General features: G+C 37.2%; 1 protein-coding gene across 1 annotated transcript; it reads left to right on the top strand.

The window, feature by feature from the left end:
* Positions 1-792: 792 nt before the first annotated feature.
* On the top strand, positions 793-13,688 carry LOC101848444 (monoacylglycerol lipase ABHD6). Its single transcript, XM_005102672.3, has 9 exons — positions 793-1,007; positions 2,884-3,104; positions 4,919-5,084; positions 6,281-6,397; positions 7,503-7,632; positions 8,478-8,641; positions 9,344-9,398; positions 12,265-12,365; positions 12,935-13,688. Exons 2-9 carry the CDS (start codon positions 2,968-2,970, stop codon positions 13,118-13,120), a joined length of 1,056 nt encoding a protein of 351 aa, XP_005102729.1. The 5' UTR covers positions 793-1,007; positions 2,884-2,967; the 3' UTR covers positions 13,121-13,688.
* The last annotated feature ends 57 nt before the right edge of the window (positions 13,689-13,745 follow it).

Genomic DNA, 13,745 nt, shown 5'->3' with positions numbered 1-13,745 from the left:
AGAGTGAACTTAAGAAGAAGTCACATTTTCACTGTTAAAAAATGGAGATGCGACAAGAAAGCACTGGGGTCGCGAGTTGACAGGGAGGCGCCCTTCACAGTTTTTTCGGCGTAATAAGAATGTAGTTTGGATTCCGATAAAGTCGACAACGCCGATCCGAGCTTAAAGCAGCCTGCAGTCTGCCAGCTCTGGTGGGGCGAGTTGGAAGTCATAAGGGAATTTGTATACCTATCGTCGCTTGAGTAAGTCTCCGAAATCGGCGTTCTGTACGTTTTCACCCTAAGAAATCGGTCTCGGGGATTTATTTTAAATCTGATCAAGCCGAAATCTTACAACCGAGACGTCTGTTTTAATTGGGGGCCCACTGTACACAATAATGCAAACCACCCAAGGCCTATTATACACTACCAGTTAGGCTTTAGAGTTTCGAGCTAGATCTAATAAGCAATAATGAGTCTACGACAGCCTTGATCCTTGCCCCTTGCATCCAAGTTTTGGAGTACACGTGTTACCATCAGGAAATCGAATAACTTAAATTGCTCTCCCTGTAGACCTATCTTGTTGTGTGGTAAAATGTTCTTGCTTTAAATGAACACATTCTACACTAAGAATACTACGACTTTCAACGACATTTTAAGAGACAAATACCTTTGCATGAACTGTAATATAATATGAATAAATAACATTTTGTACAAAGATTAATCATAATCGATTAATCAAAGGGAGGCTGATATTCGACTTTTTAAATTCGAGTTTTGTTCAGCTTGAACGGCACAGATTGAACTTTGAACCCTCCTCAGTCAGGCGATGTCAAAACTATCGTAATCGGTGGAGTGGTGTAAAATCAGCTGCAGTGACCGACTGCTGAAGAATGAAGAAGCACTTGAAACAAGTAGCGGGGTAGACTCACAACAAAGCTCTGTTTGGTCCTGGGTGTAAACACGTTACGTAAAACGCCTAAATTCGAACGTGACAGTGACTGGTGCATACTAAGATTGCAAACAAAGGTGGGTATCTACATTCTAGATAGATATTCTAGATCTACTTGTGATTCTTGTTCACTTGATTGTGTATTTTAAAAGGACCATTTTAATATGTTGTGATTCATTCATCATTGATTCACCGGTGCCAGTAGATTTATATCATCATGGGCGTGGTGACTCACTGCCACTGTGACTGTCACTGTGTCAGGTTATATTTATTCTAAGATTAATTAAGTTCAGTCGAATTTTGAAGAACAATTTATAGAAAGGAAGAGGGCTTCATCCCAGAGCCTTACACTTAAAGTTAAAGTAAGTGACATTTTAAATGAAGGAAATGGATTGTTTTTCCAGTTCAATAGTTTCCTCCATGCCTTGCCTTCTTTTGGCTTAGAAATCCAAGCCTTATCATCAACTAGATCTAGATCTAGATCTCTAGATTTCTAGATCTAGATCTAGATCTAGATCTAGATCTAGATCTAGATTCTAGATTTGTAGATCTTGATTTTAGATCAAGATCTAATAAATTTTAAAGGACCTGGTTCATGAGTATTGAGTTTGTTGAACTTGTGATCTTACGATCATTCATGTTATTGAGTTATTGTGTTACAGTTTCGGTAATTAGCTGTGGATTGTTTTGTAAATTCCAATAAAGCAGATGAGATTACTCTCACTACTTCCTCTTCCCAACCGATCAGCTGTTTGGCCGTTGTCTGTTAAATTTTGTTCCCTCATCATGGCAAGTCAAATCAGGTCTAGATTCTTGTACCCATTCAACAGAGTTTGACTAGAATCTCTGAGAGTTACGAGTTGGGATAGGCATAGGCCTAGGCCTAATAACATGAATAATAATTAATGAAATAAAGTGATAATAATTTAAATAATGGCCTTATGATGATGAATAATAATGACAGCGATACTTTAGATTTTTAAAAAATATTTTACAAAGAGTAAAGGGGCCTTCTTACACTCCGTTTTTAAAAAGAAAGTGGCTATTCTCCGGCGTTCCGCCGGTCAATAGTTCGATGGCTATTCTCCAGCGTCAGGTATAGTGTATGTCGCTTCTCCACAGCTTTCCATCTCCCCTGTCAGCACGTTATCATGGATATTATTGTTGCAACTGAGTTCAGTACCAGACGCCCCTTCCTGTACTTCTGGTTGTGACTGAGGGTTGTCTGCACTTCTGGTGCTGTCACCTGTGACTCAGAAACTCCTCCTTGTTCCGTCACTGGAGCTTTCATTGAGTACTGCAGTGGCTGTGTGTCCACCTATGGTGAATCACATTCTGAAGAAATGCCGACCCTGATGAGTGTTTGTGCAAGGCCATACATGCGACATGTGCAACTATACAGGACACCGGAGAATAGCCATAGATCAAATGACCGGCGTGATGCCGAAAAATAGCCACTTGCTTAAAAAAAAATGGGTGTTTTTGTGTAGGTGTCATGACTGCTTCGATTGCCGTCTCTATAGGCCTACAGTAAGACAATTTGAAAGCAAGTTAGAACTGGAAATTTTCCCCTGACCCTGCTATAGCCTGAGACTGAGGTCTGGTAGATTTGTTTTAATTTTTGCTTTAAATGTTCTTAAAGCACACAATAGAATAGGAGAACATAGAGGCAACTATCTCAGACTGTCTGCTTTCTTATTAACATTCTCTTACTTTACTTTGTTCCGACTGTCAACTATGTTCTTTTACTTCGAATATCAGTATTAGGTATTTTTGTTTTATAAGTTATTTTTGTGGGTAGACAAGGTAGACATTTTTTATGAAACTGAATTTTCACAAAACCACACCGACGTTTTTTTCCCATTTCATTTTTCTCAATACTTTTTAACATTTGTTTCACAATTCTCAAATTGGTGGCAACTTCGAGACTGGAACTGATTTTTCTTTCACCAGATTCAGAACTTTGTAACAGACCTCTGTTTACAAATCCACTACCCTGTGTAAGAAACCAGTCATTTTATACATCATAACATCAAGATGGACCTTGTGGATTTAGTGTACCCTGAGCTGACCTTGATGAACCCAGCAGCACTGACTGTGGTCACAGTAACAGCCATGATGAGCCTTTATGTGTATTTTATGCAGCCAAGTATGATTTTGCAAGCTTATTTCAGGTTAGTAGGTTTTTTTCACGAAGTCACTTTTTTGTCTTAAGTAGTAGAAGTATTGGAAGGACTTCTGTAACAACCTGCCCATCCAGATGGAGGCGGCCATTTACATGGTAAAGATTTCTGCCTGTACAAAGGGCCACTTTTCACATTATATGTGAGGCATCGTATTGAAATCAGGCGTTGTCAAAATAATGAAATTTTAAAAATCGGCTTTTTTTTCTTTTCCGATGCGCCATTAAAAAAAAAACTTTTTTTTTTTAGCTCAGTCCCTTTTATGATGTCCATTCAAAAACTTTTTTTTGGGTGGATTTTACTTAATAACATTGATTAACCCTTCCAGCCCCATGCGCGTATATTTTCAGCAGAGCTTGTACCTCCCACCATCCCAAGAGCGTATATTCTCAGTTTCAGGGGGTACCAAATTTGCGCATTTTTCTAAATTAGCGTACCTAATTAAAACTCTAATTTTCATAATATTTGTTCATTTACCTTTGAACACTGTTCTATGTTATTACCTAAACCTCATTACAAAGATACTACATCATTTTTTAGAATGCATGCCAGTTTCTCTGAAATACCGCTGTATTGGCTGGTACTGGGGTAAAGGAGTGCACAAAAATGGCTGGGGCTGGAAGGGTTAAAGGCACAAAAAAATTTAATTTTCAGTTTCAAAGGACTCTCGCTCTCAGGCAATGGAAGTTAAAAAATTTTGGCGGCCATTTTCTTGCTAATTTTACCTCTGAAACCAGGCCACCCTGACTTCCTTCAATCGCAAATATTTCAACTTCTATTCAAGATAGATGGATATTTTTTTCACTGAAAGAAAGGCAATTGAATTGACTTTAAGATAATATCAATCACCCAATGTGCCCAAAAGATGACGAGTGCCTGATGCAACCACGTCATGACACATGTGAAAATGGCACTGCATATTGTAACGATAATCTGTCCAATGTGGCCACGGTCACTATATTTTATCAACCAACAGCCAAAAAAACCTGTCTAAGATGGCCACGCTTATGGCCAAGGTGTTGCCATAAATCATTTATTGACTACTGATGCTGTTGACGAACTGTCAAAATTCATTCATCAGTTATTAATGCTAATCTGAACCAATTGGTGATCCGCTTCACCACTCCATGAAGGCAAGGTTTCTGGTCCATCTCTTTGTATCCAAGTTGATCTTTCAGTAATATATATTTCAATGGGCCTTACACAGTACCAAGCCTCTGGTTTGAACCTCAAAAGGAAGTGATTTGCTTGATACAATTTTCATTTTGATCAGCCCTGTCTAAAACGGTCACACGGTCTAAGACTGCCATTTTTCTCCTCAACAATGAGTGGCTGTCATACAACACACTAATATGACTCTGTCTTATTATAAATGATATTACAGTGTGTGTCATCATGGTCAAATAAGGTGCTCGTCAAAATGAAGACTAGAAATAGGAGAAACCAGCATTTTTCTGCACATTGGACAATTTTTATCGAATTTTTTAAATGGCTCAACACTATTATGTCCACTTAAGTGGATTTTACTGAAAAATGTTGATCAAAGACCCCAAAAAATGTAAATTTGCAGTTTTCAAGGATGCTCAAGCTTTGGAAGTTACCAAACTTTGGCAGCCGTATTCTCTTTTTAATTTTTTCCTCTGATACACCAGGTGATCCCCATCTCCTTCAGTCTTAAACATCTCAACTTCTGTTTGAGACTGGTGGATTTTTATTTTCTCCATCTGCCCAAAAATTGACAAGCATTTGATTCCATTGCGTTGTGACACATATGTAAACAGTTTGCTGTATGCCTTTAATTACAGAGTGGCTGTTAGATGGAGTGGCATGAAGATCAGGTGCACAAAATTGTTACCAGATGGCTTTCGGTTCTTTTATGGTGAAAAGGGCCAGAAAACGAAAGGACAAATGAGTGTTGTCTTTTTGCATGGCTTCACTGCTGACCACTTCATGTGGGCTCCGATTGTTCAGGTAAGTTTGTGGTTTGTTTTTATTGTTGCTGTTGATCACGCACTTAGTGTCTCTGCAGTCTGTTGGTGTTGATGTTGGTTGGTGTAATATAAGATTCTTCATTTATGATGCAAAATTACATACACAGTTTTAGTGTTTTACGAAATCAGAAAATGTGTTTCAGTACTTTCATGTTCAAATTATTATAATATTATTTGTAATTTGTACTCAGAAATGAAAAAAACAAACAACTTCCAGTGGGTGATTGCTGGGTGTTCTGATGTGGTTTGCTCCTTCTTTCCTTATCTCTTTTCCTTCTTTTTTTAATGTTTGTTACTCTCTGGTAACACCTCTGCTCTTCTATGTCCTTACTATGTTGCAAGTGCTTTAGAACTCACTAAAACTAAACTAAAGCAACTTCCTGACAACGTATGAAAATGGAGAACAACACATTAGATCTGTGTGGAGCAATACAGGTTAGTGTAGTTGGTCTGCTTGAGCCTGAGGTCTACTGAATTTTATAACCAAAGCAGTTTGAGAAGAAAGAGAAATAAAAATGATTCTAAGTGGGAATCAGGTGTGTTTAAATTGTGGCTTCAAGTTTTTTGTTTTTTTTCATGTGAAATGAAGTTCTTTTACGTATATATTCCATTGTTGTAGGCTGTGTTTTTACAACATAACTTTTATGTTGGGAAAACATTGGCTTCTTGTGCATGGATTAGGAGCTTCTCTATAAATTTAATCATGTCAAGAACGGATGAAAAAATCAAATAAATTTTTTTTTTCACAATTTTTTGTTGAAGAGAATGTTTATCTTTTCTTTGATATTTGAAATATCAGTAGCATTTTTCTCAATGTTTGGTCTGTGTTAAATAGATGGTGCAAGCCCAAGTGTGGTCTGCTCCTTATACTTTTTGTCAGTGGCACTTATGTCCGAGTCTTAACCTTTGGAAATCCTATTAATGTAGTGGCCCAAACTTGCTTTTCATTTCAATTTGATAACCTTCTCCTTTATGTTCCCTTGTCATTGCGATACACTAAATGCAATTTGAAACTTTTTTGGTTCAAATTTCAGCCCTTAGTGGTTCCTTTTTAAAGAACAGAGTGTGAGTACTTTCATTTTGTACTTTTACCTTGTCCAGCAATCACTTTTATGGATGATGAGTCAGTGTGTGATTACTTTGGTCCAGCTCTTGAAGTTTGAATTTGCTTTGCAGAATATTCCGTCATCGATTCATGTAATTGCGGTTGATCTGCCCGGCCACGGCTTCACCATGGATCCACTGGATAATGACGACATTGGCTTCAGGGCCCAAGTTACACGTATTAAACAAGTAAGGAAAAGGGAAACCAGTTTGATTTCCAGTTTACTGTGTATTGTACTTGAAAAGTACAGTATTTTCAAATTGTTTCTTGATCTTTTGTTATGATCCAAGATGGGTTAAGGCTACCTTGAACACTTTTGGAAAAACAAATATGTGTCACGACGTGGTGGAATCAGGCACGTGTCAATTTTTGGGCATGTGAAGTTATTTTCATCTTAAAGAGTATTCATTTCCCTTTGTTTTAATGAAAAAAGTGCCCATCTATATTGAATAGAAGTAGAGATATTAGTGATTGAAGGAGGAAGGGGTCGCCTGGTTTCAGAGATAAAATTAGTGAGAAAATGGCTGCCAAAGTTTGGTGACTTCCATAGTTTGAGAGTCCTTGGAAACTGAAAATTTTCATTTTTTATGTCTTTTATCAATGTCTTTAAGTAAAATCCATATATATAGTAATGTGTTTTTACATGGACATAAAAGGAAGGCGTTGATCCAAGAAACAAATATTCGAAATAAATAGTCAATTTGGGAGAAAAGTGCCTGATTTTTCGATTTCATTATTTTGACGAGTGCCTGCTTTCACCACGATGCCTCACATATATGTATAGTACCTCAGAGGAAACTTTTTTTTTCCTTTTCAAGCATTTTTGTTTATTTTAAAAATGCTTCTTCTAAAGTTTTACACAATGTTTAAGAACCCCCGGGGCGGTGCCACTGACTGACTGGCCATTCCCAAAGGGGGGATATTAACATCTCGAGTTCTTATGCTCAGTAGAATTGTAATTGTAAATGTGCTGGTTCATCAATGTCATGCTCATAACTATGCCTGACCCGTAACAGGGAACTGCTGCTTTTTCTTTACTAATCCTTACTATCGTCATTTTTTCCTCTTCTTCTTTTGTATGTTTGTCACAAGACTATTTCCGGGTTGCCTTGATAGTCGAAGCAGACTTTGTGCTGTTGAAGCTAGAGAGGTGAGCAGAATAATCTGATTCCCTGAAAGAACTTCTCTGTTGACATCCACCCCTTAGTGCTCATATAACCTTATGCAGTTGCCAGCGCCGTAAAACCTCTACTTATACAACTAAAACAAACGATGTTTCATTTTTAATTTCAGTTCTTGGATCTGATTGACCTGACTGAGCCAGTGCATCTGGTGGGCATTTCCATGGGTGGGGCTCTGGCTGGTCTTTTTGCTGCCGAGTTTCCAGACTTGGTCGGGGCATTGAGTCTCACATGTCCCAGCAGTGAGTACAGCTGTCTTAGCTTCTATAATCTAATTTAAGATTATTTCTCTTTAAATAAACTTGCTCTGTAGTCTTATTTAAGTTTATTTCTCATGTTTTTAAAATAATATCTTTACTAAACCATGGCCTTGGCTCCTAGTCCTTTTTTTCCCTGTTTAAAAATATTTTACCTTTCCCTTAGATATGCTGTGGCCTTTTAACCTATCTTTTTCAATTTCCACATAATAAGATATAGTGAGAAAAATGTTTTTTTCAAATTTTCATAGAAGGAAATTAACAGTGTGCATTCTCACCAGTTTCTGCAACACAATACAAGTTCTGATTCATAACATTTTAGTAGTGCACTCACAAACCCGCATGATGTGAATAACATTTCTTTGAATTTTCTCAACATTCTGGCACAGTGATCATGCCATGCTATGTTTGAGGGAGTATATTATTATTTTTTAAAATAAATTTAATTCAAACTTGAAGACGGCACTGGGTATTTTCAAAAGTTCAGTAGGCCTTGAGTTTCAGTTGTAGGGCAATCCTATTGCTACTGATATTATGATTAAGAAATAGTTGGTGTCAGAATATTTTTACCCTGTTGTTTTGGCACTCGTTTTGTAAAGATAAGAGTAAGGCAGTGTGTTAAAATATATTTTACTCTGTAGCTTGGTACTCAATATTTGAAGAGGAAATGAAGGGGGTATGGTTGAATATTTGTTATCCTGCAGATTAATATTCAATCTGTGCAGATGAAATTAAGGAGGAATTTTAAAATATTTTTACCTCGCCGTGTGGTGCTCATTTCACAATTTATAAAGATGAGACTAAAGAGGTATTTATCCCTCGTGATTCAGTGAAAACGCCAGAAGAAAGCCACATGATCAAGAGCAACAAAGAGCGAGTGCTGCAGGCGGGTGAGCTGACCATTGAGAACTGCCCCATGCTGCCGCAGACGTCGAGGCAAGTGCAGGAGATGCTCAACATCAGCCATTACTTTTCCGTCTCCTACCCCTCACAGGTTAGTATTATTTTTTGGATCTCTTTAAAGTGGTGGGCGGTTGTTACGCATTTGATAATGATATTGCTTTTTAGCTCCAAATCTTTTGAGAGGTTTTATCAGATGTTGGTGTCCCTGTAAATTTTTGTAATTGTGTCACAATGCTGTGGAATCAGGCGCTCGTCAATTTTTGGAGCTTGTGGAGTTATTGGTATCATTTGAAAGCTGATTTATTTGCCTGGCTTCCATTGAAACAACAATATTCGCAATTTGTTTCAGTGGTGAAATTAGTGAGAAAATGGCCGCAAAAGTATGGTAACTCCAATAGCTAAAGAGTCTTTGAAAACTGAAAAAATGACATATTTTGTGCCTTTAATTAATGTTTTTCAGTAAAAGTCACTTGGAAATGTGCTTTTATACGGACGTTAAAGAGAATAGAGATTCTATAAAATGTTCAAACTGGCAGGAAAAAGGCCTGTTTTTCCGATTTCGTTATTTTGACGAGCACCTGACTGCCTCACAGTTGTAATTTTCCTTAATGTTTTAGCTGGGTTGACTTAATGGAGGGTTTAAAAAAATTTAATTAAGGTCATTAGCATATCCTTTTGTCAATTTTTTATACGCTTTTTTACATTATGCGGAGCAAATAAATATGCTTTGTAGGTTTTGAGGTTGAGTCAATATTTCAACGTCAATTTTTTTGTATTTCCACTTCTTTTTCAGATTCTGAAAGGTGTGGCTGAACTGCGGAAAAGGAAAAATGACTTCTACCTGCGTTGTAAGCTTTTACATTCTTTCTCTTCACTTAAAATGTGTTATTATATTATGATGTTCCATTGAAGGAGCAATGATGTGTGTGAGTGTGATAAAAATTTGCAGCTTATGATATACCTAATTTCCGGGGATAAGGGGGTATGTTGGGGGGAGGGGGGAACCTGTTGATTTGAATGCTCCTTTAAAGTTCAGACATTTAATCTTATGCTGTTCTGAAAGAGGCTCAATTATCAACAAATGTGTGTGGCAAAACCTGGTTTACATCTAATATGGATATTTTCCTATATTTATATATATATCTCTTTGTCAGGATATTGTCTAAGATATCGACATATTTATTTTTGCCTCTGGGATTTAATTATTTTGAGGCTATGAGTCTATTCTGTAGCTGCTATCGTTGAATGGAATCTCCACACTCCAGTGAACTTTGTATTCTAGCATTGTGCTGGTTTCATGTCTATACATAGTGGGGAATGTATTCTAAATCTAGGTTGCTTCTTTCTTGACCGTATTTTTGTTATCAGAGCAGCTGTCGTAAGCTCTGAGGTCATAAGGTCACATTCTTGTCATTGTTCCTTGTAAATGATGGAAGACGTCCATCAGCTTCTGAGCTGATGGCGTCATCAGGTACCCTTGTGTACTGATAATTCTCTTGTCAGGGACTGATAAAGTTGTCATCTTGACACAAATAAGCTGACCTATTGACACACATGATAAGCTGTCCCTGTCACAGTCGTGCATTTCTAGTTCACAACACAATTGCAGTCAGTTTAGGGGATATAAATAATTTATTACAAGAGTTGTGGTGTAAGATCATGATTTATCCTACGAGTGAAATTGCCAAGTTGTAATCACGAGTTTCAACGAGTGATTACAACTTGCAATTTCACAAGTAGGATAAATCATGGTCTATCACCACAACAAATGTAATAAATTTTTTATACCATACTGACATCAGCTGGTGAAATACGTCCGTACCAACAAAGTTCAAAGGGCCCGTCAATTGGACAAGAGGGTCCATTCTAGAGTCTCACATGAAAACAGTTTCATGCCTGTCGAAGTCAGATTGAGAATTGGGCAAAATCTGGATTGTTTTCCTTAACTTTTAGCCACGCTAATTTACAAGTTGTGCTATCCGTATGTCTCCCTCCGCGAAACAAACCCCAAACAAAACTATCATAACGTAAATATAAGCAAAGTAATCAGAAAGTGTACGATTCAAAAGTTGAAAAAAACTGCATTAATATAAATCTAGCATGTTTTTGTTAGAATAGAGATGACTTAATTTGATTTTGATTTCAAACTTCGTAACCAAAACAAACCAAAGGCAAAGAGTTAGATTCTATTCTCTAGATCTAGATCTAGATCTAGATGCATCTTAGATCTAATGCATTGCTTTAAATTGGTCAAAGATGAAAAAAAGGCTTTTTTAACAACCCAAGTTGTCAAGCTACTTGGATATTGATGTACCAATTCTAAATATGTATTTAGATATTCTGGATTTTTTAAGGGGAGGTTAGAATATCAGAATAACAAGGGAAGTAACTTTTATTATTTCCAAAAAAGTAGTTATCCAAGAGTGTTATACTCGTATATTGACTAATATCATATATTAATTACATATTGTTTTAAAGTTTAATCTTCTTTCATTTATATAGTTGATCATTTAATATATGTTGTGATAGAATTAATGTAAACAAAAATTCAAAAGGCAACGCAAGTGATCTAAACAGTGGCTTTTTTACTGTTTGATAAAGTGACTACAAAATTTCAAACCTTTGTCAACCTTTCACGATCATTTCATTTATTCAAGCTGATACAGGCCTCTAGACCTAGGGTGACCTAGGGTCTAGATCTAGACTTAGATCTAGCTAGATTCTAAGTGCCAAAGTGGTGCTATTTAATTAGTTGTGTTGTAGATCTATCATTTTGATTGATAGATCTAATTAAAATGTATTTAGTATTTAGATCTTCTGTCCATCCTTAGATTATTTTATTCGAGAAATGAACCGAACGTAACAGCACCATACTCTGGCGTAATCCTGGTTCATTACTGTGCCCACCACTTGACTCTATTTGAAACAAAATTAAGAACAACGTAGAAAGATTTGCACCTATACTCGACTATAAGTATAAGGGATAGCAAGACTGGGAGAAGTGTTTGATTGCCCATGGTAAGCGCGCTTTCCAGCGAAGTTTTTAAGTTTTTACTAGATCTAGATCTAGATCTAGATATATAGATCTAGGCTACTTTGCTTGTAGCCTACACAGAGGGATAGAAGTAGAAGGCGAATATAGATCTAGATCTAGTGCGCGGAGTAATTTATGCAAATTTTTATATTTCACGTGTGAGATTTCGGCTTAACCAGCCTATATTTCACACGTGAAATATAAGGATATATTTTACCGGAAGTGCAATGCTAAAACAGCTCCAAGTATGGTATAAAAGCCTTTCTCCTGTGGTGTCATGAAGGACTGTTGCACTGGCAACCCTGGTTCAGAGCAAATCTGTAAGGAGAGGGTTATCTTGAAACTCGGTTGTTGAGGGGTTTTCTTGAAGTTGGGTTGTTTGAAAATAGTTTTGTATTGTAAGCTACATAACTGAAAATGAACACATTGAAAAAAAGACTTTCTCCTAAATAAAAATTTGTAACATGTAAAGGAAACAATAGATGGGGAAGGGTATAGACAACAAATGTGTGTATTTTTGGGAATAGTTATTATGAGTCATTTTTTACACATAGCAGCTTGACCTTCTAATTTAGATCAATGTGTTTTTATTGTTTTTCTTTATCAAATGGAACCTATACCACTCATCTCATATCCTATAAGATTAGTTTGAAAGCAATTCACCTTTATTGTTGTTACAGTGGTCAGAGAAATAATCTCAGAACCATCTCAAGTCATGCTGGAGAGTAGCCTGTCTAAAATCTCCAGCCCAACGCAAGTCATTTGGGGCCAAGAAGACTGGGTGAGTAGAGATGCATAAAACAACTCATTATTGCCTTTCTCACCCCGCATCAGGGTATAGGCCACGAGCCAACTTTTTACACCTTTTCCTATCACGGGCTAGCCTCTTGATATTATTCCATCTCTTTCCACTTTTCTGTACATCATTCTCTGTGTCTCTTTCTTACATGATATAACTTTTATTTTGCAGCATGTTGGAGACTTGAAGCAGTTTTTGTTGCGATCAAGATTTTCCAGAGCAAAAATAGATCCCTCAAAGTTCAACATCAGGGAACTGGTCTCTAAAATTACCTATTTTTAGTAGTTGTTACCTGTTAGTGGGTGCCGTGGTGTGGTTTTTCTACTTCTTTCCTGTCAAACATCTATCATTCTTATCTCTCCTTCTTCTTTTTTGTGATTTTAACTCTTTTGAAACACCTCTAATCTTCAGTACTTATGTGACCTAATTGTGTTGCAAGTTCCTTAAAAAGCTTACTAAGACAAAAACAAAACTGTTACAGAGAAGAAAAAAAAGGGAGACTAATTTTGCTGAAAATTTCTCCTTCAGTGATTTGACTCTTCTGTTTGCAGATAGTGGATGTGTCCGGGGTGGACGTTCTGAGGAAGCACCTGCCCAATTGCCGGCGGGTGAACATTATGCCGAAGTGTGGCCATGCTGTCAACCTGGACCAACCGGCGCAGTTTGCTCAGATTGTCTTAGACTTTTGGCGAGACCAGCAGAGCAGGATGCTTCCCGAAGGGAAGAAGTGCTCGTGATGTCACGCCGAGAGGGTAGTTTTATAAAGAGCATCAGTCATCTGTGCTCATTTTTCAGGCCAGTGACTCCACACAATATGTTTTGTATATATAGCCACTTGTTTTTGACTTAATACAGACGGTGATTTATTCAGGTATTTCTTTTGATGTACATCTTGTCAAGAATGTTTTTAGAGGAACTGTTATGAACAATCTGTTTAATTGTTATAAGCAGAATCATAATGTCCTCTGTTATTACCATTTATTGTACAGAAAGATTCCTCTCCTTCTCTGCAATACTGTAAACTTAAATGGGTCTCTATAAAGCAGAAGTGATATTGTTTAGTTTTGAGTATTGAGCTCATCTGAATGCTCATCTTTGGGACTTCAAAAACTGGCTCAAGAAAGGAAATCCACTTCAGGAAAGATCAGCCCTAGCCATTGACTCTCCCTGGGGTGAAGTATTGCTTCCTCAGGGTTTGCAGTAGGAGTTGGACAAAGTTCTGCCAATGCGATGTTGTATCGTTATAAAATTTCAGTTATCCTAAATGTCTGTCCTGCCCATCGGAAAAGGTCAAAGGAAAAGTTTTTTAAAATCTCAGCTGGAGTTATATGCTCTTGTGAGAACTGTGGGCTTTTTTTGGGG

The sequence above is a fragment of the Aplysia californica genome, unplaced genomic scaffold, assembly GCF_000002075.1.
Source record: "Aplysia californica isolate F4 #8 unplaced genomic scaffold, AplCal3.0 scaffold00334, whole genome shotgun sequence".
In the NCBI taxonomy this organism is placed as follows: domain Eukaryota; kingdom Metazoa; phylum Mollusca; class Gastropoda; order Aplysiida; family Aplysiidae; genus Aplysia; species Aplysia californica.
This window is presented reverse-complemented; position numbering and strand designations above follow the sequence as displayed.